This window comes from Anthonomus grandis, chromosome 17 (assembly GCF_022605725.1).
Source record: "Anthonomus grandis grandis chromosome 17, icAntGran1.3, whole genome shotgun sequence".
In the NCBI taxonomy this organism is placed as follows: domain Eukaryota; kingdom Metazoa; phylum Arthropoda; class Insecta; order Coleoptera; family Curculionidae; genus Anthonomus; species Anthonomus grandis.
In genome coordinates this window covers 5771912-5795046 of record NC_065562.1, presented here as the reverse complement: position 1 = coordinate 5795046, position 23135 = coordinate 5771912, and the positions used below count along the sequence as shown (strand labels likewise).

General features: G+C 34.0%; 1 protein-coding gene and 1 long non-coding RNA gene across 2 annotated transcripts in view; both read left to right on the top strand.

Annotated features, from left to right (window-relative positions):
- LOC126746215 (PI-PLC X domain-containing protein 3-like) overlaps positions 1-22574 on the top strand; it is a 63374-nt gene extending 40800 nt beyond the window's left edge. Inside the window, exons 4-6 of the mRNA XM_050454370.1 lie at positions 21645-21803; positions 21896-22106; positions 22160-22574. Of these exons, the coding sequence (XP_050310327.1) occupies positions 21645-21803; positions 21896-22106; positions 22160-22413 (624 nt within the window). The 3' untranslated portion in view covers positions 22414-22574. The remainder of the gene's footprint in view (positions 1-21644; positions 21804-21895; positions 22107-22159) is intronic.
- On the top strand, positions 6429-8214 carry LOC126746219 (uncharacterized). Its single transcript, XR_007663835.1, has 3 exons — positions 6429-6526; positions 6578-6906; positions 7843-8214. It is a non-coding gene; the product is annotated as an uncharacterized LOC126746219 (long non-coding RNA).
- Positions 22575-23135: the final 561 nt, after the last annotated feature.

Genomic DNA, 23135 nt, shown 5'->3' with positions numbered 1-23135 from the left:
TCAGTCTGGGTCGAAATCGTTTTTTTGATTTTACGTGCAGTATAATTAATAACAGATTTTTCTTTAAAGTTGTTCGAAGTTGTTTCCATTATTTTCGATACAGACTTGAGCTCGTCGAATCCATGAAGACGTACATGCACGGGCCAAACCAGGCTGTAGGCGAATTGCGTCACTGGCAGCGTTTATGCGATGTCGTAGCTCTTGCTCAGTATCAACTTCGTTTACATATACCATTGTTTTCATATGACCCCACAAATAAAAGTCTAATGGATTAAGGTCAGGCGAGCGAGGGTGCCACCCAACTGGACCATCACGTCCTATCCATTGTCCGGGAAACACACGATCTAAATGTTATCGCACTGGTCGTGAAAAATGTGGTGGAGCATCATCATGAAGAAACCACATGTTCTGCCTAACGTTGAGATTCACATTTTCAAGGGGCACTGGTAAATTGTTGCGCAAAAATTCTAAATACTAAGCACCAGTCAAACGATTTTCCAGAATAAAAGGTCCGATGAGCATCTCGTTCAGAATTCCAGCCCATACATTTACAGAAAAACGTTGTTGAAAGTATGTTCTCCGTGTAATATGCGGATTTTCCAAAGCCCAGTAATGAGTATTATGAAAGTTGAAAATTCCATTAGGCGCAAAATTTGCCTCATCCGTAACTAAAAAAAAGCGGAAAATTTCTTGGCAGTAGGGCTTGTACCCTCTGCACATGAAACGGGTACAGCAACTCGTGCCTTAAAATTTTCCAACTTGTAGATTGCGATATTCCAAATCGTGCTGCAATTGTCCTAGTGCTAATTCCAGGTTATTCTTCGATAACTTCTAAAATATCCTCCTCCAGATTTAGAATGTGCCTAGGTCTAATAGCTCCTCCATCTTGTCCAGGCCGCGGCCGCAAATTGCCAGTTTCTCTACCCCGCTGAATAACACGTAAGAAAGCCCTACGTCTCGGGTGATATCTTCGGGGAAATCTTTGGGTATACAGATCAGCTACTGCCACTGCATTCTGATTCGTTTCTCCGTGAAACCAAACCCATATCGACAAGTTCTTCGTTTGTAAACATGTGCGCCATTACATTTGACGCTTTTATTTTGTTCGTGTGCAAATAACGATCGAAAACGATCACAGCCACCAACAAACTAAGTCCTGCTAAAGATTCCAAACAACAAATTTCAAACATGATGACTTGTTTACTATCAGTTATTAATAAACAAAATGAGTTCGTCTGATACACGTTCTGTTGATATTTGTTTAACTTTATTTCGGAAACCAAAAATATTTTACTACATTTTTTCTCATTATTACTCATTATTGATCTTCATCTACCATTTTCCAAGTTTATGCGTATAGGTTGAAAATCACCCTTTATGCCAGCCCACACATTTATTTTTTCTGGGTATTGTGCGTGTGTTTCACGAAATATGTGGGGATTTACGTCGCTCCAATAACGGACATTTTGTCTATGAATAATACCATTCAAAAAAAATACATTCACTACTGAAACAAATGTTCTTCCCATAAGCAGGCTGGCGTCCTATTCTCTCGATCATTACTTCGCAGAACTCCATACGTCGATCAGGATCTTCTTCTGTCAATTGATGAACCATTTGAATTTTATACGGATTAAATTTATGTTTTTTAAGTACCCTTTTCACAGTAGCAGAAGATATATCACATGTGTCACCAACTGAGGAAGTAGATTATTGTGGATCTCTTACCATAGCTGTTTTTCTTCTGGATAGCTGGCACGCCCTGGATTCTTCCTACTGGCAACAGTACCCGGTCTTAGAACATTAAAAGGCTAGAATTAGTAAACAACAACTTTGTTTGAGTTCAACATGTGCACAGGGGCAAGGGGGGTGTTTTGTTTTACAAACATATTCATCAATTCTCTGTTGTCATGTTTACATGCATTTTCAAAAGAGGACATTTTCCGCTATACAGTGTGGTGACTTTAATTGGAATAAATTCAGTTAAAACTAATCAAATTTTATCTCGCAAAATTCCTGAGACCCGTCGATTTTTGTTTATTTTTTTTCACATTTCAAGATAGTTTTTGTATTTTTTCACCTACAGGGGGGTTCCAAATTAACCCAAACTTTTTTTTTTCAAATAGAAAGCCACTTTTTTTAAACTCTCATTGAAAAGAGCCCTTTTTCCTGATTCAATTGCCCTATTTACTTTTGTGATTATCTAAAGCAGAAATACGAAAAAATAAATAAAAACCATTAAATTATTAAAAGTTGCGTTTAATGTATAAGATGCTCAAAATGACCACCATTTACTTGTTGGCAAAGCCCAAGACGATAATAAAATTCGTTTCTGACATTTTCTAACACTTCTGGAGATATTTGTCGGATTTCTTGCCTAATACGTTCTTTGAGTCCGTCTAGGTTTCCTGGTTTGCTCATATAAATTGTGCCGTTTGTGCCGCACCACGGGAAAGACGCGATTTAGGCGGATCTTTTCACAAGTAAATACTGATATTGTCCTAACATCATATCAAGGGACAACCGTCGTCATAAACGTAGAATAATAAAAACTTATTAAGAAATCTGTAATAGTTATAAAATATTTAATTTCCTTAAAAATGCTTTTTATTAGATTATATAGAATATATAGAAGATACATATAGAAGTACCTTATGAACGTACGTAACTAATGTAATGTAATAACGTACTCTAATGAAGTACGTTAAAAAAGCGCATAAGGAGTTTATAAACGGTAATATTGTTTATAATTTAAAGCATAATATATTAATAATAAATATTTATCATGTAAATATTTTCTGACAACGTCACTGGTAAAGATAACTTGTGTCGATGGAATCAACAATGCGATCGAGCGGCGTTGCGATGCTGTTGCCTTTTTCTCTAATAATAATAGGGGCGTTATCTACATTCACTTAACTTTGAATGTTTACTTCTTTATAAAGTATCTTATCATATTTGATGGAAAAAAATGCTTCATATTTTATTAAAGAGGCATAGTATTATTTTGTGTCTATCAAAATAAGAGACAAATTTTTATGATATTATAAAGTGTATTTTTTTTTGCCATTTCTACATAAGCATTTGGCATCATTGCATCAGAAATGTTCGAAGCAAATAAACGGCCCATAGTTTTATGGCAATGCTAATTCTAGCCTTTCAATGTTCTAAGGTACCCGTAATGGGTAAAGTTCGGAATTAGCTCGCGAATATACTTTCGACATAGTGGACGGTCAGGAAAACGAACATTAAACATTCTTTCCGTCTTTAAATCAGATTTCCATTACGATTTCCACCGTAAATGAAAATAATTTCAATTTTTTTAGTAAAGGGACGTGAACCAGGCATTCTCAATTATATCAAGGTAAAAATAAAATTGCACTAAACGAAATAGCAAAAATAATAATACCAAAAAAAGAGAATCCTTTCGGTATTATTCGCTTTTAAAGGTATTGATAAACCAAATAGGTTTTTATATGGAACAGTAACTTTTAGGATAATACAAACTCTACAAACAACAACACACCTACAAACAAATTACACCTGAACAGGCGAAGTGAAGAAAATGCGAAAAATAAGATTTTGAAAGGCTGCCATTTTGGTATGGGTAAAAGTAATGACTTAATATTCAAGGACCGTAAAGCATTTAGTGGGAGCTTTCAAACGATGTATCGCATGACTCCCCTTTCTATTTAATTTTGTTTTGCAAAATGCCCTCCCGCCGCCATTTTGAAGTTTTGCAATATTTTGTCCTTAGCTCATTAGCTAGGGACGAAAAAGTAGTATTTAGTTTGCTAATCATGTGTGCCAAATTTCAAATTCTTATATAAACGCATTCAAAGATAACGGAGGGGAGGGACAATTAAGAGCCGCACTGTATAAAGGATAGACAAGGTTGTCTGCCCGTTTTCAGCTTACTAACTCTTTAATTGTTTGCCACATCTTTTTAACATCAATTATTTTTTTATTAATTTCTTTTTCGTATAAAAAAGTAAAGTTATTTTGTAAAGAAAAATATTGTTTCATACCTGATTTGTTTTATGATTTCATTTTTTATCATTTTGTAATTTTTCCAATCATCTTCAGATCCTGACTCTAAGTAACTCATCTCTAGTTTGCATAATACTAAAACTAAACCAAACTTGTGGTATCTTTTAATAATTCAATCCAACGTACCGGTACACTTGATAGCAAGTCTCAACACGTTTAAAAAATGCGTTCAAACGAAAGATCTACGAATTAACGAGAGCGGTGTCTGGACACAAGTGTCTGATCCAGCGACACTTCTCTACACGCTATTCATATGAAGACATTTGATTCACATAGCATGTCTAGACCTTAGTGTCCACGTATGTACGTAACATAACTGTTTTTCTTGCAATAAAATTTCGCCAAACATTACGCGAAAGTTCAGGCATTTCTAAAAAAAACATTTCGATGCAGTCTTTACATACATGTGTTTCACATCACCAACCGAGCCAGTACTCGAATTTGTTGATTATTCTTTTCACAGTAAATGAATTGAAAACATTATTCCGACCGAACATTGGACGCATCTTACGAATAGTGGCAATTAAGCTTTCACCATTTGGATAATAATTTTTGACAATCAGGATACGTTCCTCTACCGTGAAATGCTCTATATTTAATAACTCCAATTTGTCAACTTTTGATCTGTTACATCATATTCGTGTGACATTAAAACCAATTCCAAGCGGTCTATCGGTAATTATCGTTCCTACATGGTATCAACCAAACAAGTCCAAGCGGTTATAGTTATAACCGTGTTGAGATACGTGACGTCACCAATTAGCCCTTTTACGTCATCAATTTGGAACAGTAATTACCCACGTCCGGAGCTGTTTTCTAAACGTCAAATGTCAAAAATATTGAAATAAGTGCGGAAAAAATACAAACAAACAACAGATTATTTTCTTTTTAAAGATGACACAAAATTTATTATGGCTAATAAGTTTTCCTTTTTGATATTTATGTTTAAGAACTAATTATATATAACATTACTGGCGTCTCGGGTATTATTTACAAACAAACAAAATGATGACAGCGACAGCTGACAAGTTACAAAGTTACTTCAACCAAACACGTCCAAGCAGACACGATTGGTTATGTTATAAAGGGACTGTTCAAGGTCAACCAAGGGCTTAACCGCGGTTAAAACCGATAGATCGCTTGGAATCGGTTTATGACTGTCAAACATGGCGCACAATTCAAATATTGCCTTCTTATTTCAACACCCTTTATATCTGTCTTAGAATATGAATATCCATATTATTGTCTGTCGTCGTTCGTATACTTAAATGGTTGCCCGTCTGATTATAAATTTGCCCTGATGAAGTCAACATATTTTCGAAACATATTCTAAACGTAAATAAATGTTTTTTTTTTATCTATGCCTAAACCCGACGAATCAACTTCTTGAATAAGAAATATTATTGAATCATTAAAAGATACCACAAGTTTGGTTTAGTTTTAGTATTATGCAAACTAGAGATGAGTTACTTAGAGTCAGGATCTGAAGATGATTGGAAAAATTACAAAATGATAAAAAATGAAATCATAAAACAAATCAGGTATGAAACAATATTTTTCTTTACAAAATAACTTTACTTTTTTATACGAAAAAGAAATTAATAAAAAAATAATTGATGTTAAAAAGATGTGGCAAACAATTAAAGAGTTAGTAAGCTGAAAACGGGCAGACAACCTTGTCTATCCTTTATACAGTGCGGCTCTTAATTGTCCCTCCCCTCCGTTATCTTTGAATGCGTTTATATAAGAATTTGAAATTTGGCACACATGATTAGCAAACTAAATACTACTTTTTCGTCCCTAGCTAATGAGCTAAGGACAAAATATTGCAAAACTTCAAAATGGCGGCGGGAGGGCATTTTGCAAAACAAAATTAAATAGAAAGGGGAGTCATGCGATACATCGTTTGAAAGCTCCCACTAAATGCTTTACGGTCCTTGAATATTAAGTCATTACTTTTGCCCATACCAAAATGGCAGCCTTTCAAAATCTTATTTTTCGCATTTTCTTCACTACGCCTGTTCAGGTGTAATTTGTTTGTAGGTGTGTTGTTGTTTGTAGAGTTTGTATTATCCTAAAAGTTACTGTTCCATATAAAAACTTATTTGGTTTATCAATACCTTTAAAAGCGAATAATACCGAAAGGATTCTCTTTTTTTGGTATTATTATTTTTGCTATTTCGTTTTGTGCAATTTTATTTTTACCTTGATATAATTGAGAATGCCTGATTCACGTCTCTTTACTAAAAAAATTGAAATTATTTTCATTTACGGTGGAAATCGTAATGGAAATCTGATTTAAAGACTGGATCAGACACTTGTGTCCAGACGCCGCTCTCGTTAATTCGTAGATCTTTCGTTTGAACGCATTTTTTAAACGTGTTGAGACTTGCTATCAAGTGTACCGGTAGGTTGGAAATCTATTTCTAGATTAGTGAGAGACGAGCTGTGCGCTGTTTATAAATATTGCGACTCTGTAAGTTTTTTAGGGTAAATAAGTTTTAAAATAAAAATAATAAATTTATAGGCATTTAGTAATTACAAAATGGCCCAATAAAGCTACTGGCCAAAGGAAAAAACTAAGGAACTGATTGAAATGCTTCAAGCAAGCCCTGAATTATAGGATACAACATCAAAATTTTACAAAGACAGAGTAAAGAAAAATTCTGCTACAGCTACTATGGCAGAACATTTCGGAGTTACTACTGCAGAAATTACAAGAAAACTGTACAATTTTTAAGAACTTAAATGAATAATAAAATAAGAAAAATTAAAAACAAGAAATCCGGAGATGGAGTAAACGCCTTAAAGTTTTTAATTGGAAGATTTATTTGTAAGAAAAGCCAAACAAGTCTGGTAAGTAGACATTTTATTACTTTTACATACAGTAATTCCTAAACATTAGCATAACATCATCTATATAAATTTATATTACCACGGTACTTCTCCTATAGGCGAACAGAAATATTCTGTAAAATCATGATATATTGACTATAGTCAATATTGCAAAGAATATATCGGGGTTGAAGGGGAATAAAGTTTCCAGATGACGGATCTTCCTTTTTTTTATTTGCTTTGGTGTTTAAATTATCTTTAAACGAATAAGGGCAAACGCATCATGAGCTACTACTACAAAAGGTATACGTTTTTTCTTCCTGAAAGTGCTCTTTCATGGGGAATATGCAAAATATTTTCCTCTAATGCTCTTGAGAGTGAACAGTTACCAAATACTCCCCCGTCGGACACACGCCCATTGCAACCGACACCAATATAACGAAATAGTTGGCATCTACTAAAGCCATTAAGGCAATACTGTGACATCCTTTATAGTCAAAATAGTGACAACCACTATTTTTAGGTGCCTGTAGAACAATATATTTTCCGTCTAGAGCCCCTATTCAATTCGGAAAATTCCATTTGCCTTAAAACTGCTGAGCGATATTATTCCATTCGATGTTTGAATTCGGCATCTGAAAATTACAAAAAATGTTTTTTATTACGCATGCATCATAATCGCACGCTGTGGCATTCATAATATGATGCGCCTACTTTTTCATAGATTGCTATAGAAATATTTGTACGTTTAATACAACGTTTAACATTTTTAAAATGCACCATACATTCGTAATAAAAAAATAGCATATGATATGCGTGTATACAAGCCTTTAAAGCCCTTGCGCCTTACGAAATACTCCACTGCGCATCCTGCTTTGAAATATGTCGCGAGTGCTTTAAAGGCTCTCCTATATACTTTATATCATAATATACTATTAATTTACTATGTATTTTTAGGAATTAACAGTTGAAATAGGCGACATCCATGCAGACACACAAAATAGTCCAAATGAATTTCCTGTATCTAAAGAGGTGACAATTAGTGATGCCCATACTAATATCCCAAGCACTTCTCGTCCTGTTAGAAAGGTGGTCCGAAAAAATAAAAAGATAGCCAAAAGAAGATGAATTATTTAATAAGGCTATAAAGGAATTGACCAAGGTAAATGCTGACGAGCAGATATTCGGAGATTTTGTGGCATCGTCACTCCGTAACTTACAGCAGGAAGTTAGTAAAAGAAAATTGAAAAGAAGAATACAGCAATGCGTTTTAGATTGTCAGGAGAAGGATGAAAGTTTGGTGCCAAGGGAAAAATTTTCGTCCATTCAATCAGTACAAGGAAGTGATTCTGCATGTTCAAGCAGGACTCCATCTTTATTAGATATTTCAAGAAGCACTTCAGCGGCATCTTATTATGAAAACTTTGCAGGTAGAGAGGAGTGGCAGCATTCCAACAGACCTGCATTGCTAAATAGGGGGACCAACTGGTACACAGATGGCTCCAGAATGAATAAAAGAGCTGATTCAGGGCTTTGTGGTGGGATCCCACATACCAGTAGGGCATACTCGCTAGGGGAGCACGCCACTGTCCTCCAGGCCGAAGTATTCACTATATTAAAATGCGGAGAGAAAATCCTAAGCTGCGGACACCGCAATACAGTCGTATCAATATGCTCGGACAGCAGAGCTACCATTAAGGCTATCACGGCCGCAAAGGTAAGCTCCAAGCTTGTACTAGAGTGCATAAAAGTCCTGAAAAAACTGGTGCAGGTTGGCTGCAGGGCCCAGCTCGTCTGGATATACGTGGCCACGCAGGCCATGCAGGTAATGAGGAAGCGGACTCTCTTGCCAGACTGGGATCTGCGGATGTGCCGATGGGGCCGGAACCCATAGTTGGTATTGCCAAATGCGTTGCGGTCGCGTCAATGTCTGCTGGACAAGTGGACCCACCGAAGATGGACTGAGTCCCCTGGTATGAGACAGGCCAAAGCGCACATAGGTGGGCCCTCTGCCTGTCTCACCAAAAATCTACTACGCCTAAAAAGACGCACTTAAGAAGGCATCTCCATACTATCGGTATTGCGGACATCCCGGAATGCCGATGGTGCTGTGAGGAGCATGAAAGGGAGTGCCCAGCACTCACGCGCGCCAGGTTCAAATACTTGGGTAATACTTTCAGTGTACCGAGTGGCTTTAAGTCCTTCAGACCAGAGAGCCTTATCGGTTTCTCTAAAGCCGTTGGGCTCTGGTAACCCCCGGTGGGGCATGACGGGTGAAATAAAAATTTTAAATTTAATAAATTGTGAGTCTTCAATTACACCAAATATTACTAAAATAATGTCACCTAGTAGCTGCTCATACTTACATAATTAAGTACCTACGTACTTACTTACCTTTAAGTAAACTTCTCTTAATGCTTCGTAAAGAGCTTGGTAACATTCTGAAAAGATACATGAAATCGTTGAAACAGTAATTCTGTACAAATACATTAGAGAATGGTAGCTTTCACCTTAAAAATGAATTGTTTATTTTTGATAAAAATTTGTAAACTAATTTTATTTATCCCTAGCTAAAAATTTTAGGTTACAGCCAGCCTTTCCCCCACCGAAATGGCGCGACGCATCACTGTGTCCTGTTTTTCTATTTTAGGTCGGACTTTTTCGACAAGGAATTGAAAGTCTGAAGCAGACATTCGCAGAAAATTTTTAAAGTATTGTGAATCTTCACATCTGAGCTCCACTAATAACTTCGAATAAGCTCCTTGCGAACCCCTTTTTGTAATATATTCTTTAATCCAGCATTTTCTTGTTCGTGTCTTGCTTTTTTTTTTTGAGAATACAATTCATAATCTTTTTCGCGACATGATTAAAATTCGAATGTTCATGTAAACACTCAATAGAGATGTCTAGACATTAAAAAAAAGTGTATCCACAAAAAGTGTATCCAGTCTACTGAGTGCTCTAGATACTGCTCTAAAGAAAATAATTTTAATACTCATGTGAATATGTTGTAGACTGTTCTAGACATAAATGTCGACATTTTAATGTCTACGTGTGTACATAGCATTACTCCTATCAAAGTCAGATACGTACTTAGTGTTCCAACTCGCTGAATGCTTTCTCCGCTGTTTATGAGAAGAAATTCCGTTAAAATCCGCTAGACCCTAAAACACGGTGTTAAATGGTCGCGGCCGGCAGGGGGGACAAAAAAGTTGGACAAAAAAGTTATGTTATAAAACGTATATTATATTTTTTATTTGGTTAGTTATAAGAATAAAACAAATAAATGAGTAGAGTAACGAAACTTATAATTACCAAATTCCAAGGAAAATATAAACAGATAATCTGATTAATTCGCATTTTGTATTTAAAAACTACAATCAACAAATACTTAAATAATATAAGTCATTTTAGTTCAAAAAAAATATATTACTTGGGAGTAGGATTGGTTGGTTCTAATCTTTTTAATAATATCATTTGGCAGCAAGAAATCTTTACAGCAAATACCATTTTTTCGTAGTCCATTACGAATGGCGAGAGTTGAATTAAGTAATGGAAGTTTCATGCGATTTCTAGGCTTATTTTTAATAATGTTCATTTGGCTAAATTGTCGTTGTACTTCGGCATTCGAATGCGGCAACGATAAAAACCCTAAGGCTACCAGAGCCAGTTCTTTAAATACGACAATATTTTGAGAATCCTTGTACATAAAAACTTCGAACCAAAAATTGTGCGTATTTTCAATACTTTTCCATGGAAGTAAATGAAGTTTTTCCACTGATCAGTGCTATTTCTTCGTTATTTTTATTTATTAATTTTGATAAGTCTATAATATCTCTCTTATTATGATTTAAAGAATTTTGAACCAAAAATAATGACATTTTTTTTAAAACTTCTATATTGTCAGGGACTCGACTTTTAATTTAGGTAATTAAGCTTACAACGATCAATAAACATCTGACTTTCGTGGGAGCTGCGTCGTTTGGCGACAAAATGTCCCAAAATATTACGCGAAAATCTAGGCATTTTTTAAATATTTATTCTAATGCGGGTTTTACAGACATGACAATGTGTAAAACCCGCATAGAATTGTAATCTTAAAATGTTTAATATGCTGTGTTTTGCATAATAAAAATAAAAGCGTTATTCTAATAAAAAAGAAAATATCAACTATGATAAAAATATAATAAAAAATCAGAAATAAAACTCTAATAAACAAACTTAACAACATATCATTTTTTAAATGAAAGGCTCAAATAAACCGCTTTCTTTCGCTAAACAAAAACTTAACCTATCGTAAAAGCCATTTCGCACCTCCAAAAGAGTTTCAGGTAAAATGGAATTGGCACCTTCGACAATTTTATTTCGCAACACCTCTAAATTTGTTGGCCTACTAAATTCATGCTTGTAAATGGTTTGCTTAAGGTAACCCCACAGATAAAAGTCATTTGGAGACAAATCTGGAGATTTAGGAGTCCATTTAATATGGCCAGTGTCACTAATGAGGCGGTTAGGAAAAGTATTTGTTAAAAATTCTTTTACCCTAGCCGCGTTATGAGCAGGACAGCCATCTTGCTGAAAATAAACCGATCCCAGGTCTACATCAGGTAGGATTTGAACTTGGTTTTGCAGCAACTCAAGGTACTTTTGGGCGTTTAAAGTGCCATCAATAAAAAATGGCCCTATAACATTGTCGCCCAAAATATCTGCCCAAACATTCAATTTCTGAGGATACTGGGTACGAAACTGAAAACTTCTGTGCTCGTTTTCCTGAGACCAATAACGAACAATGGAAGGATTCTGTTTGCCATATAATGGAAAAGAAGATTCATCAGAAAACAAAATATTTTTTTAAAAATATTCGTTTTCATTTGCCTTTTCCATCATGGTTTCACAAAATTCCATTCTTCGCCACTGGTCTTCAGGAAATATTTCCTGAGTTTTTGAATACTTGAAACATTTGTACCCATATTTTTTCCAGATACGAGCAACAGTTTTATTGCTCATTCCCAGTTCCGCTCCAACACTTCTAGTGGACCGTGTCGAATCAAGTTCTAGGGTACTGCAAACCATTTCTTCCCGCCGTTCTATATCCTGGACCACTTCAACAGGTGGTTCTTGACGTTTTGTGTGGCATTTTTTACAATCTTGAAGACAAAAAGATGTCTCAAAATTTGTAACCACATTTAAAACCATTTTTGCACAAGGAATCGGTCTATTCTCAAATGTCACTAAAAACAAATCTCTACATTGTACTGCCGAATTGCCTCCATAAAACCATTTAATTAGTTGAACTCTTTCGGAAAGGGTATAAACAGCCATAGTGAAAAAAACACAAAAATAACGCTCAAAAATTATTAATGCAACGTGCATTAACACAACAAAGTGAGGTCTGCTGACTCCCGGTTCAAAAAATAAAAACGAAAAATTCCGCCGCCTGCAAGCCGCAACCAAGCGGTGTTGCCATTATTTTGTGTAATTCGTAGCTCACGATAACATGATCTGTATACAGCGAATTAAAATAATAGTGGGATTATAGGCCAATAACTTTTTATGAACGCCATTGCTTACATCAGTCATTTCAGCTGCATTATCTGTTCCTAGGCCACGTAAATTTTGAATTTTTAAATTATAATTTCTTAACATACCCAAAAGGCATTGCAAAATCCCGTCTGCATTACCAGAATCCAATTCTCCTAGTCCCAAGCCAGTTGAAATAATTTTATTGGTTTTTGCGCTAAAATATATAATAGATATACCTAAATATTTGGTAAAAGAAATATCATTGGACTCATCAATTAATATGCTATAAGGTAGATCTCCAACATCCTCTGTAAGCTTATTACGGAAATAAGGTGCAATTACATTTGTTATTACTTCAGAACATTTGGTCCGTTGCATTTGCAATTGTTCAGCTTCAAAACCTAAAAAAGATTACAATAAATGAACGTATTTTTATTATGTATTACTCAAAAAACCTTTAAATGAGGATTTACAAGTGGGAATTAAGTATTCGATAGTTGATATCGAAGAATGACATGCAATATTTATTGCTAGTTTGCCCTCGGCCTTTTTTACTGAGTCTAGTTGACTTTCTGGCTTAAAAGACAATTTGGTATTTTCCAAAACAATCGTTGCGTTGTTCTTATGCCTTTTGCTATTTGCATAATTTTTCAAATCAGAATATTTATTTCCAATTGTGGTCATACAAAATTTACTCTTTGCCAGTTTACCCTTGATTGACTCAACGAAAGTTAACCATGGCGATAAAATGAGATCTTTCATCCAAACTTCTCTAAACTTTTGACTATACGTATTTGCCATTTCAAAATATAGGATCTATCTAAAATATATTGTCAACTAATAAAATGTGTAATATATTGTATCATTGTTACCAAAACTTACCGTTATTTTAACACAGTAGAAGTTAAATTAACTATTTATTAACCATGCAGAAACACAGTTAAATCAACAGTGCAATTTCAATAAACAGACCAGGGGAATCACCGAACACGGCTTGTTGTTCAAATATTCAGAGGGCACTCAACACCAGCGCATTGACCGAAACGAATTGCTCGGGCGAATGTATTTTTTCCCGCTGCCTAGTGCTTACACTTCAGCATGGGCGTCCGAAGAGTAAGATGGGAAAGATATAATTTATTAAACCGCCAAAATCCGCTTAATAATAAATTATTCCGCTAAAAATTCCGCTGTCCGCCAAAATGATTTTTTCTCCGCTAGGGTAAAAATAATTCTGCTAAACCCAGCGGCAAAATTTTTTTTAAAGCAATAAGATGTTTTAAAAATCATAAAATTTAGATTTTTCAATTAATTATTTAATAACTACGTGTTTACTTTTGAAACCCCATAACTTTCATAGGTTTATGTTGTTTAACCAGTTAGCAACCCATCAGAGCAAACTTTTTGCCTTCAATTTTCTCGAAAACCATCGTTCTGGGCGATGTGCAACAAGAGTACCTTTTTTGTAGGAAAAAGTATGTAGTTTTTAAAAAATGAACCCACGTTGCGAAAAAAATAACCTAAAAAAAGTTATTCACGAATTAACTCCCTACCCTTGCAAAAACTACCCTTTCCGATTTTCCAAATTATTTTTCAGTATCATTTGATTTTGGGTCAAAATTTATGGCAGAGGATTTTTTTTCGAAATTTTATCTCGTTTTTTAAGCCTACAATTTCAAAAAACCGTTTTTTAAATTTACCCTTTCAGTGCCCCTAACTCCCTTAATATGCATTTTCCGCCCTATAGTTATAGGAACTTTTTTTAAAATTTTTAGGAGTACTATCACCCCCCGAATTTTTTTACACCATTTTAATGACACCCTGTATATCTTTAACTGCTCTTACTTTACAATTTAGTTAAAAAAAAGAGTGCATCCTTATTTCTCTTTTTATAATTTAAACTTCCATTTTTCCAAATTTTATCATTTATCTATAGTTGACGCACCGAATAGATGCAGCAAGGAAAACGCGTGGTTGGCGCGTGATCATCGAGTGTTCGATGCGCGATCCATTTTGTTGTATTAGACGAGTAGATTTCGAGCGGGTTTTTACGTCTTTATAAGTATACGATAAATGTATTTTTATCGATTAGTATTATTTTTATTTTTTATTATTAGAAATTTATTATTATGGATATTTAGGTCACTGGAAGGGCTTATTTTAAAAATTTCTTATGAAACACCGTGTGAGTTTTGATTTACGTTCACCCTTATACCTTGTAAATAATATGAATTTACTATAATTTGTTAACTATTTAAAGTAAATACATAATATTTCAAAAATGTAATGATACAAGGTAATTCGTTATTGTTGTACAAAAATTTAATGGTGGTTTCTTTACAAAAATATATGTAAAAAATAAACTAATAATCAACATAGGTTTGAAAATGCTTTCTCTCAAAATAAAGGGCGTTTTTTTTTTAAACATTTTTAATAAATCAAAATTCCACAATTCAAAAAAAACACAGGTACACAGGCCTTTAAAAAACTAATCTTTCTCAGAATCTGAAGAAATTGTATCGTCATCTTCGCCAACATTTATAATAAGTGGTTCCACCTGAATTTCCATTAAATCATCCAGAGTCCACATGCGTTCTTCTTCTTTGATAATTCATTTCAGCATTTTTCCAATTTTGTGGACTGACATTTTGCACTGCTTGATCAAAAAGTGGTTTAAGGTCTGCAAATTTAAAAGTGACATTTTTCCGAGCTACTTCACCCTTAATCTGCCCCTATATCAGTTCGATTGGGTTCAACTCGCAATGATATGGTGGCAATCTTAAGACCGTTCGGCCGGTAGCTTTAGCCATTTCGTCCACTACAAATGTGTCTTCGTATCGGTTTTCTTTTACTAATTTCAAAAGTTCTGCTTTTATCATATCTTTTTCATAATGAATTTGTTTGGTCATTAACCAGTTTTGAATATCCCCTTTCTTTGTGGTAAATGTCGGGGTTTTGTCAAGCTTTCGAGTATGGATGCGTTATCCAACACAATAACACAGGCATTTTCTAAGCTAGGTGAAATTTTTTCGAACCACTCTTCAAAAACTTCAGCATTCATCTCCTCGTGATAATCTTCCGTCTGTTTTGATTCAAAAACTAGTTAACCGCCCTGAACAAAGCCATCTTCTGACCCAATATGTAGTACTATCAACCGTTTCCGCTTTCCTGCCGGAGCTTTTTGCCCTGTGGACAATCCATTGATAAAAGCATTTCTAGCGGTGGTTACGGTTGTATCTGTCCATACTTTGAAAACCGTGTGACCCGCGTTCACTCATGTTTCATCTAAATAATAAATGTTTCTATTTTCTTCGTCGAGCCTTTCTTATGGATCGTAAATAACGTCGCCTCCAGCATATTATTTCATCCCTTTTTTTAAGCATACTATTTCGACTTCTCTTTACAAAGCTGTAATGAAAAAAATTATGTGAGCTTTTGTGTTTTTTTTTTTACTAAAATTGTTTTAAATCTTTATTATATGGCAATCTGCCACTTACCGAAAATCAATTTCCCTGAGTAAGTGTCGAAAAGTTGTTTCCTTAAAATTCGAAATTTCTTCATTTTTCTAAAGTTCTGATAAAATCTTTTTGACAGTTGGTGGCTCATTTTTTAGGAAAAACCAATGGATTATTCTACGGATAGCATTTTTTGTTTGCTCATCAATGTTATCCAAAATAGCTCTCGCTCTATGATACTTTGTTGGTGGTTGAAAGGTATGAGTATTTTCATAACTTTTGACTATATTATAGATATTCCTTTTGGAAACACCTGATGAAATTACATTACATTTTTTATTTTGTAATTAATTTAATTTATTTATTTTTTCAAACGGCATGAAACCATTTACTTTTGTGAGTGTATTTACAATATAAAAAACATTGTAAAAAACTGCTAGTCAATTGAAACGCATATAGTTTTTTTTTTGGCGTATTTTTGACTTTTAAAATTTTCTACACCGTGAGCCAAATTAGAATGCTGTTTTCAATGTTCGTTTGCCTAATATGTGTAGAATATACCTTAGTTTATTTTAGTTTAATTTAGGTTTTTTAACAGGTTTTTTATAATTATTTAGGTAAGTAAAGACTATTTTATTATATCACACCTGCTGCATCAGCTGTAAAAGATACTTTTTGTGTCTTGCTGTAATCTGGATGATTTACTTCACATACTTTAGACATATTTATAATTGTCTCCTTTTTAGAAACCGTAAAATGTTTCTTACAAGCTCGTTTTTTAGGGTGTGAATTCAAAAGATGCCCCACAGGTACGTCACCCATTTTTCAAAACTAACTAATACACACAAAAAATAATCAGACCGTATACGCGCCCCAAAACTTCTGCTCTAAAACTCTCCAGTATTTACTGGTATTCGAACACGCATTTCGTTTTAACTGTCGCGTGCTATTCACGTGATTACTGCATCTTTTCGGCGCGCCGACTATAATACCTTGCTACTTGCCAATAGAAGTTCTTTCTATATAAATCTGACAACGGCGCATCTATTAGTTGTGCCACCTGATGAAACGAGAGGTTAGGTTGTTTATATTTATGTTCTGTGGTTGCCGGTATTTCTGACGAGATCCGCAGTAAACATTAGCTCATTTTTGTGTTTTTTTCTAAAATCGGAACTGTTTATTCCCCCGAAACGTGTATGTTATATTTATGTAAACTCTTGGAATAAATATCACTGGAACATCAGTCAATAATAAGTCTCTAGCTTCCTCGGCATTTACTTTTATGATTACAAGTGTGTGTTCTAGCTTTAAAGAAGTAGTTCACATAGCTCTCATCTTCAAAATTACATCAGGCATGCTTCATAATTTTATTAGGACAATTGTTGAATATTTAGAGGAGGTTGGGTGCATAGTTTTTTGTGTTATAAGTGATAATAATACCATTAACAGGAAAGCCATGAGCCATTTTTCAACTGCAGACCAACTTAGCATTGTTTATCCTCATCCCATAGATAATCAGAGACCATTATTTTACCTATTCGACACAGTTCACTTACTTACATGTGTATTTAATAATTGGCTTAACTCTAAACCAGACCAAAAATTTTATTTTCCTGATTTTGACACTTCGAAGAAAAAATGTACTTCTTTTTCTGCAATTAAAAAATTACATGAACTGGAGTATGATAAGCTGTTTAAGCTTTTAAAGTCAATATATGTATTTACGTGTATATAATAAAATGTTTTACTACTTGATGGTATAAAAAAATACCTAAATACATATGTTGAATTTTGGCGCAGATGTAGGGGAGTTGGGAGTCTGCATTTAATATTACACCATAATATTTAACCTGACATTCAACCAGAACTAAAACATACCTTTGAATGTTTCCTGAACTCTATTCTATTCCTAGCATTTTTTAAAATAAGCCAAATATTGAGATATTAGCATATGAAATCCCTTGGTTTTTAAAAATCGGTGGCCCACATCGATGACGTCACGCGCCAAGCACTAAGGCCTTGTCTTTGAGTGGGTGTTGAGCAGGCGAGTAACAAAGCGCACGAAATCCATGCATGCACGTTGCCATATTTCCTTTAAGCACCTATCTTTGCGTGATGGTCCCCAACCTGTATAATATATGCTCGACATACAGCTGCGGAATGCCCTTTAAATTTACCCGGTGACGCCACTATAGAGGTGCTTGAATGGCGTATAGTACAGAACTTTGGGTCCAACTACGGTGATCTTAATTTTTATATGAATTTATTTGTCAATTTTTGTTTTTAATTGAAAATCTTCGTCGTCTTTTTCTTAAGTTAAAAACAGTTAATTCTCACAGCTAATGAAATATTAAATAGAAATAAACACTTTTTTCGTATTAAACACGTTTTGACAAGCTGCCATTTAAAGAGGAATGATACCAGCCACTTTAAGCTTGGCAGTTACACGAAGGATTGTTGCATTACAGAAAGAATGTATTATTCTATGGCTTTAATTTTATATACAGGGTGTCCGGAAAAAGGAGGCCAATCCGCCGGCCACATATAGGGTGGACCAAAATATTGCAACTTTCGTTATGTCATTTTTTAAATGGGCGCTCGGTATTCAATATACAGGGCGTCAAAATGATAAATATAGAATCGTTTTTTTTTAAATAAGTCGAGTGTTTCATGAGATATTAAATTAAAATTTGGTATGAGGGGGTTTTTTGGAACGAGAAATTGAAATCCGTTCACGGATTTGCTATCCCTTGCAGAGGGCGCCACCTACGGTATATTGATTGTGTTAAAAATACCAAAACTTTTTTGTACCCCTGTATAATAAAGTTCTAGTAAAAAATTCTTTTTATCCAATCTTTTCTTGTAAAAAAAGTATTCTTAGTAATTGTCGGCCTGAGAATCCGTTTATTAGATATCTTAATTTTAAAAACTAGATACTTCTTTCTAAATAAACTGGCTGACCTCCCGGATCCAGGAAATTTTTACGTACTCTCAAAGTAACAAATTTAAATGCTTCTGACGCTCTTTACAAGCTTCTCAATTACTCCTAAAATAAATATACGTTTTTTAATTACATATTTGTACTTGGTGTGTTTTCTTACAACTTATAAAACCATAATAGCTCATAGACCAAGAAATGTACCCTTTTCCGAAATCGCGGATATGTTTTTGATGTTTGGCAAGTTTTAAATATTATTGTAAACGGTAAATACCTGTCAATCTTAACTAGGAAAATGTGACTCCAATGCTAGTTTAGCCACTAGACGCCCAGACATTCCCAAACCGATTTCATCCCAAAATAAAATATTTTTTAAATTTGATTAACTGCCTAAGGGAGACTGGAAGTTTCAGCGAAAGACGGAAGGGTAATTGCGGCGGATCTCGTGCGATGCAATCAGGGGAAGGTGAAGAAATGTTAGGAATTGTCGAAGAATCACCAAACATTAGTACTAAGGTTTTGGCTGAACGGGTGGGAAATATTAGGAAAACCAGTGGCGAAGCGTACGAGTAGACAAGGTAGACACTGTCTACCCAAAATTATCCAGTTATTTGTCATTAACTTATTACGTAATTATTTTATGTAATTGTGGAATTACAATTAAAAAAAATTAACACAGAACGTAGTCGCTCCTTACTATTATTATATAGTATTTAAACGGCTATAATATCTATCTATCTATATCTAAGGCGCGCCCCGCCTGACGCACCAATTAAAATAAAAATGCAGGGCTGACACCCAATTATTGTATACGAGCCCCAGAAAGACACATTGATATTTGTCTTCCGAAATTTAGAGCAATTAATCGAACCATATACGCATCAAGCAGGTGGCAGAGGTCCGGCCGCATCAGCATTCAGCCTATTACGTATGCAAAATTTACTCGCGGAAAAGACATTCGAGCTTTTGTCTATCGAAGTCGACCAGCTATTTTATTATGCTATTGAGGGTTATTGTTTATGGACACGCTTGATCTGGTCGGCCGCAATACATCTTACAGGTTTTTTTAGTGGTTACTTATGAACGACTGTTCGATATTGGCAATTGTATTTTAGTTGTGTTTTTATTTGTCTTTAATTAATTTTAAAATAATGGATATTATGGATTTATAAGTTATAGTTATACCTATGTTGTGTTTTTTTGTAAGTAGTATTTATTTTTATTTATCTATCTTTTTATGCTAGTAGTAATTATTTTTTCTTTTTTATATCACTACATAATTTTTCTCTTTGAGTTAATATTTCATGCGCTTTCATTCTCTATTTCATTAAATGAATAATATTGAATACACATTTTTTCTAGTTAACGATTTTTATTGTTTGTCTACCCGAAAAAAAAGTTCACGCTTCGCCACTGAGGAAAACCGAGACACATCATATTTTATGGAGTCAACAACTTTATCCAATTCATCTTCAAAAAGTACAGGGTCTTTTACACGACGATCCCGAGGCAAGACTTGCCTTTTGTAGATGGTTATGTGAAATGAATAACAGAAATGTGGATTTTATAAAGGCGATTCTGAATTGACGAGGCCACGTTCACGAGAAACGGCATGACAAATATCCATAACGCACACATATTGGTTGAAGAGAATCCTAGGGCCATAGTTGAGACACATCATCAAGTGGGCAGGTGTTGTGGATAACTTTCTTTTGGGAGCTGTCATTTTACCAGATAATTTGACTGGTGAATTATTTCTGTTGTTTCTACAAGTTTAAGTTCGTATTTTAAGTATGTCTTAAATTATTCACAAACAATTTAAGACAAAATCTTTGGTTTCAACTCGATGGTGCTCTGGCTCATTTTGCCAGAAATGTTAGGAACTATTTACATCAAGTATTTTCTAATCGCTGGATTGGTAGGGGTCGAGATGCTCCTGTTCCGTGGCCACCTCGTTCGCTCGACCTTACACCTTTGAATTTTTCAGTCTGGGGATGTATGAAAGATTTTGTGTATATGGTTCCGATTTTAAACGAGGATTATTTAAGGGAAAGAATCCTTGCAGCTGGAGAGTATTTTGAGGGTTGAAACCAAATATTTGTCAAAGCCTTAGATTTTCATTAATAAAGAGGGCTCGTATGTGTATACAAACAAATGGAGGTCACGTTGAACAAATAATTTAGGGTGAATATTTTATGATTTTGTTATAATAAGTAATTTAGCATTAATTTAGAAACAATACTTTACGTTTATTTTGTTAACTTGTTAAAATGTATCTAGATTTTAAAATTAAGATATCTAATAAACGGATTCTCAGGCCGACATTTACTAAGAATACTTTTTTTACAAGAAAAGATTGAATAATTAGAATTTTTTACTAGAACTTTATTATACAGGTTTACAAAAAAGTTTTGGTATTTTTAACACAATCAATATACCGCAGGTAGCGCCCTCTGCAAGGGATAGCAAATCCTTGAACGGATTTCAATTTCTCGTTCCAAAAAACCCCCTCATACCAAATTTTAATTTAATATCTTATGAAATACTCGACTTATTTAAAAAAAACGATTCTATATTTATCATTTTGACGCCCTGTATATTGAATACCGAGCGCCCAATTAAAAAATGGCATAACGAAAGTCGCATTATTTTGGTCTACCCTATATGTGGCCGGTGGATTCGCCTCCTTTTTCCGGACACCCTGTATATCTAGAAACTGCAAAATTGCCAAAATGTATTAAAAAAAAATGTTTGTCCAATTTATATCCGAGGCATAAGGAAAATTTTCTTCTCAATTATTATTAATATTTATATTAATAACTACATACAGTAATATCCCTTTTTAGGTCGTTATCCTGGATTGTCAACATTTTTACAATTTTACGACGGCAACTCACGACGAAGTTATACAGCTCTTAAAGGTTACCTTTAACGATAAACTGGTTCCATTTCAATCTACTATGTCTTCTATCACCTTGGAGAATTTGGCTGAACAAAAAAAACAGGTAATATATATTTTTTTAATCACGTTTTATACGATCAAATATTAATATAAAATTAAGAAGAGCTATACAAATTATCAAAACCAATTTTTAAGGTTTTAGTCATCTATAGAGATCAAAAGCAGGCAAACCAAGATTTGTTATGGCCCAGCACTAGCTTTCCTACTCCTTGGTACGACACTATGAACACTAGCAATTTAATAACCGATTTAAACAGTGGATTGCAAAGCAGATCCTATAGTAGTGGCTACATAAGTCAACTTGTTTTAACACCTAGTGTTGATGACTATTTGCAAAACCTTTTAAGTAAGTATTTGACGCAAGGTATTAATCATTATTAATTATCCTTAAAATTTTAGCTACATTAAAGAAAAAATGTGCAGTAGACTTTGCTGCTTTAAGAACAGAATGGATTAGGAACCAAACTGCCGGTCAAAATGGAGTTAACATTATCATAGCAGATTTTATCGATATTAATGACAATGAGTTTAGTAAAGCGGTGATCAGTTTAAACACAGGAATCGATACCGCAAAAGTTCATAATTACGGATTAATTTATGAAACTAAGAGACTTCTTTCATCGTTGAAATATGTTCTAAAACTTATTAAATAAATAAAAGAAAAATGTAATTATTGTAAATAATAATATAAAAAATATATAATAAATATGTAATAAAAATATGTAATAAATAATATAAAAAATATGTAAATATACTAAGTCTCAAAGTATTAATAGAAAAACAAAAAAATATAATAAAAACACTATAAACCTAATTTCTTTGTACTTTTAGTAAGTATTAAACCACTGCGAGGTAGTTTTACGTAAGAACTAAGAACGTATGCATATGCTTTGTTCTTTAAAGAAACCATGTGCATCATTTTTCTAATTTCTCGAAAGTAAGTATTTAAGGCGAAAAAACTGGGAGGATGCACAAAAATGTAGAAAGATTCAAGATCGAGGGTCGGGATATATAAGCTCATTAATAATTCCTGCAAGGATGAAATAAATACCAAAGTCCACTGTACGTAAGGCAACTTAAATCCATGGGGCAAGTTTGGTTAATACGGACAACTGTTGTGAAATTTCTTAAATGGAAGAGTGATGCCTTATTTCAATTGCTTTTATAATGATATAAAATTCACGTACTTTAATTCAGTAGTTTTGGAGAGTTATTGATTTAGTTTTTTTTAACTATTATTTATTTAGGCAGCAAATACTCTAACCACTATTATTAAAAACTAAAATATTCTGTCCTTATGTACATTTCTCTAAGTTTTTTTTATTGAAAGCAAAGCAAGAATATTAAAGGTAGGATGTTTTACTTTCCGACACTG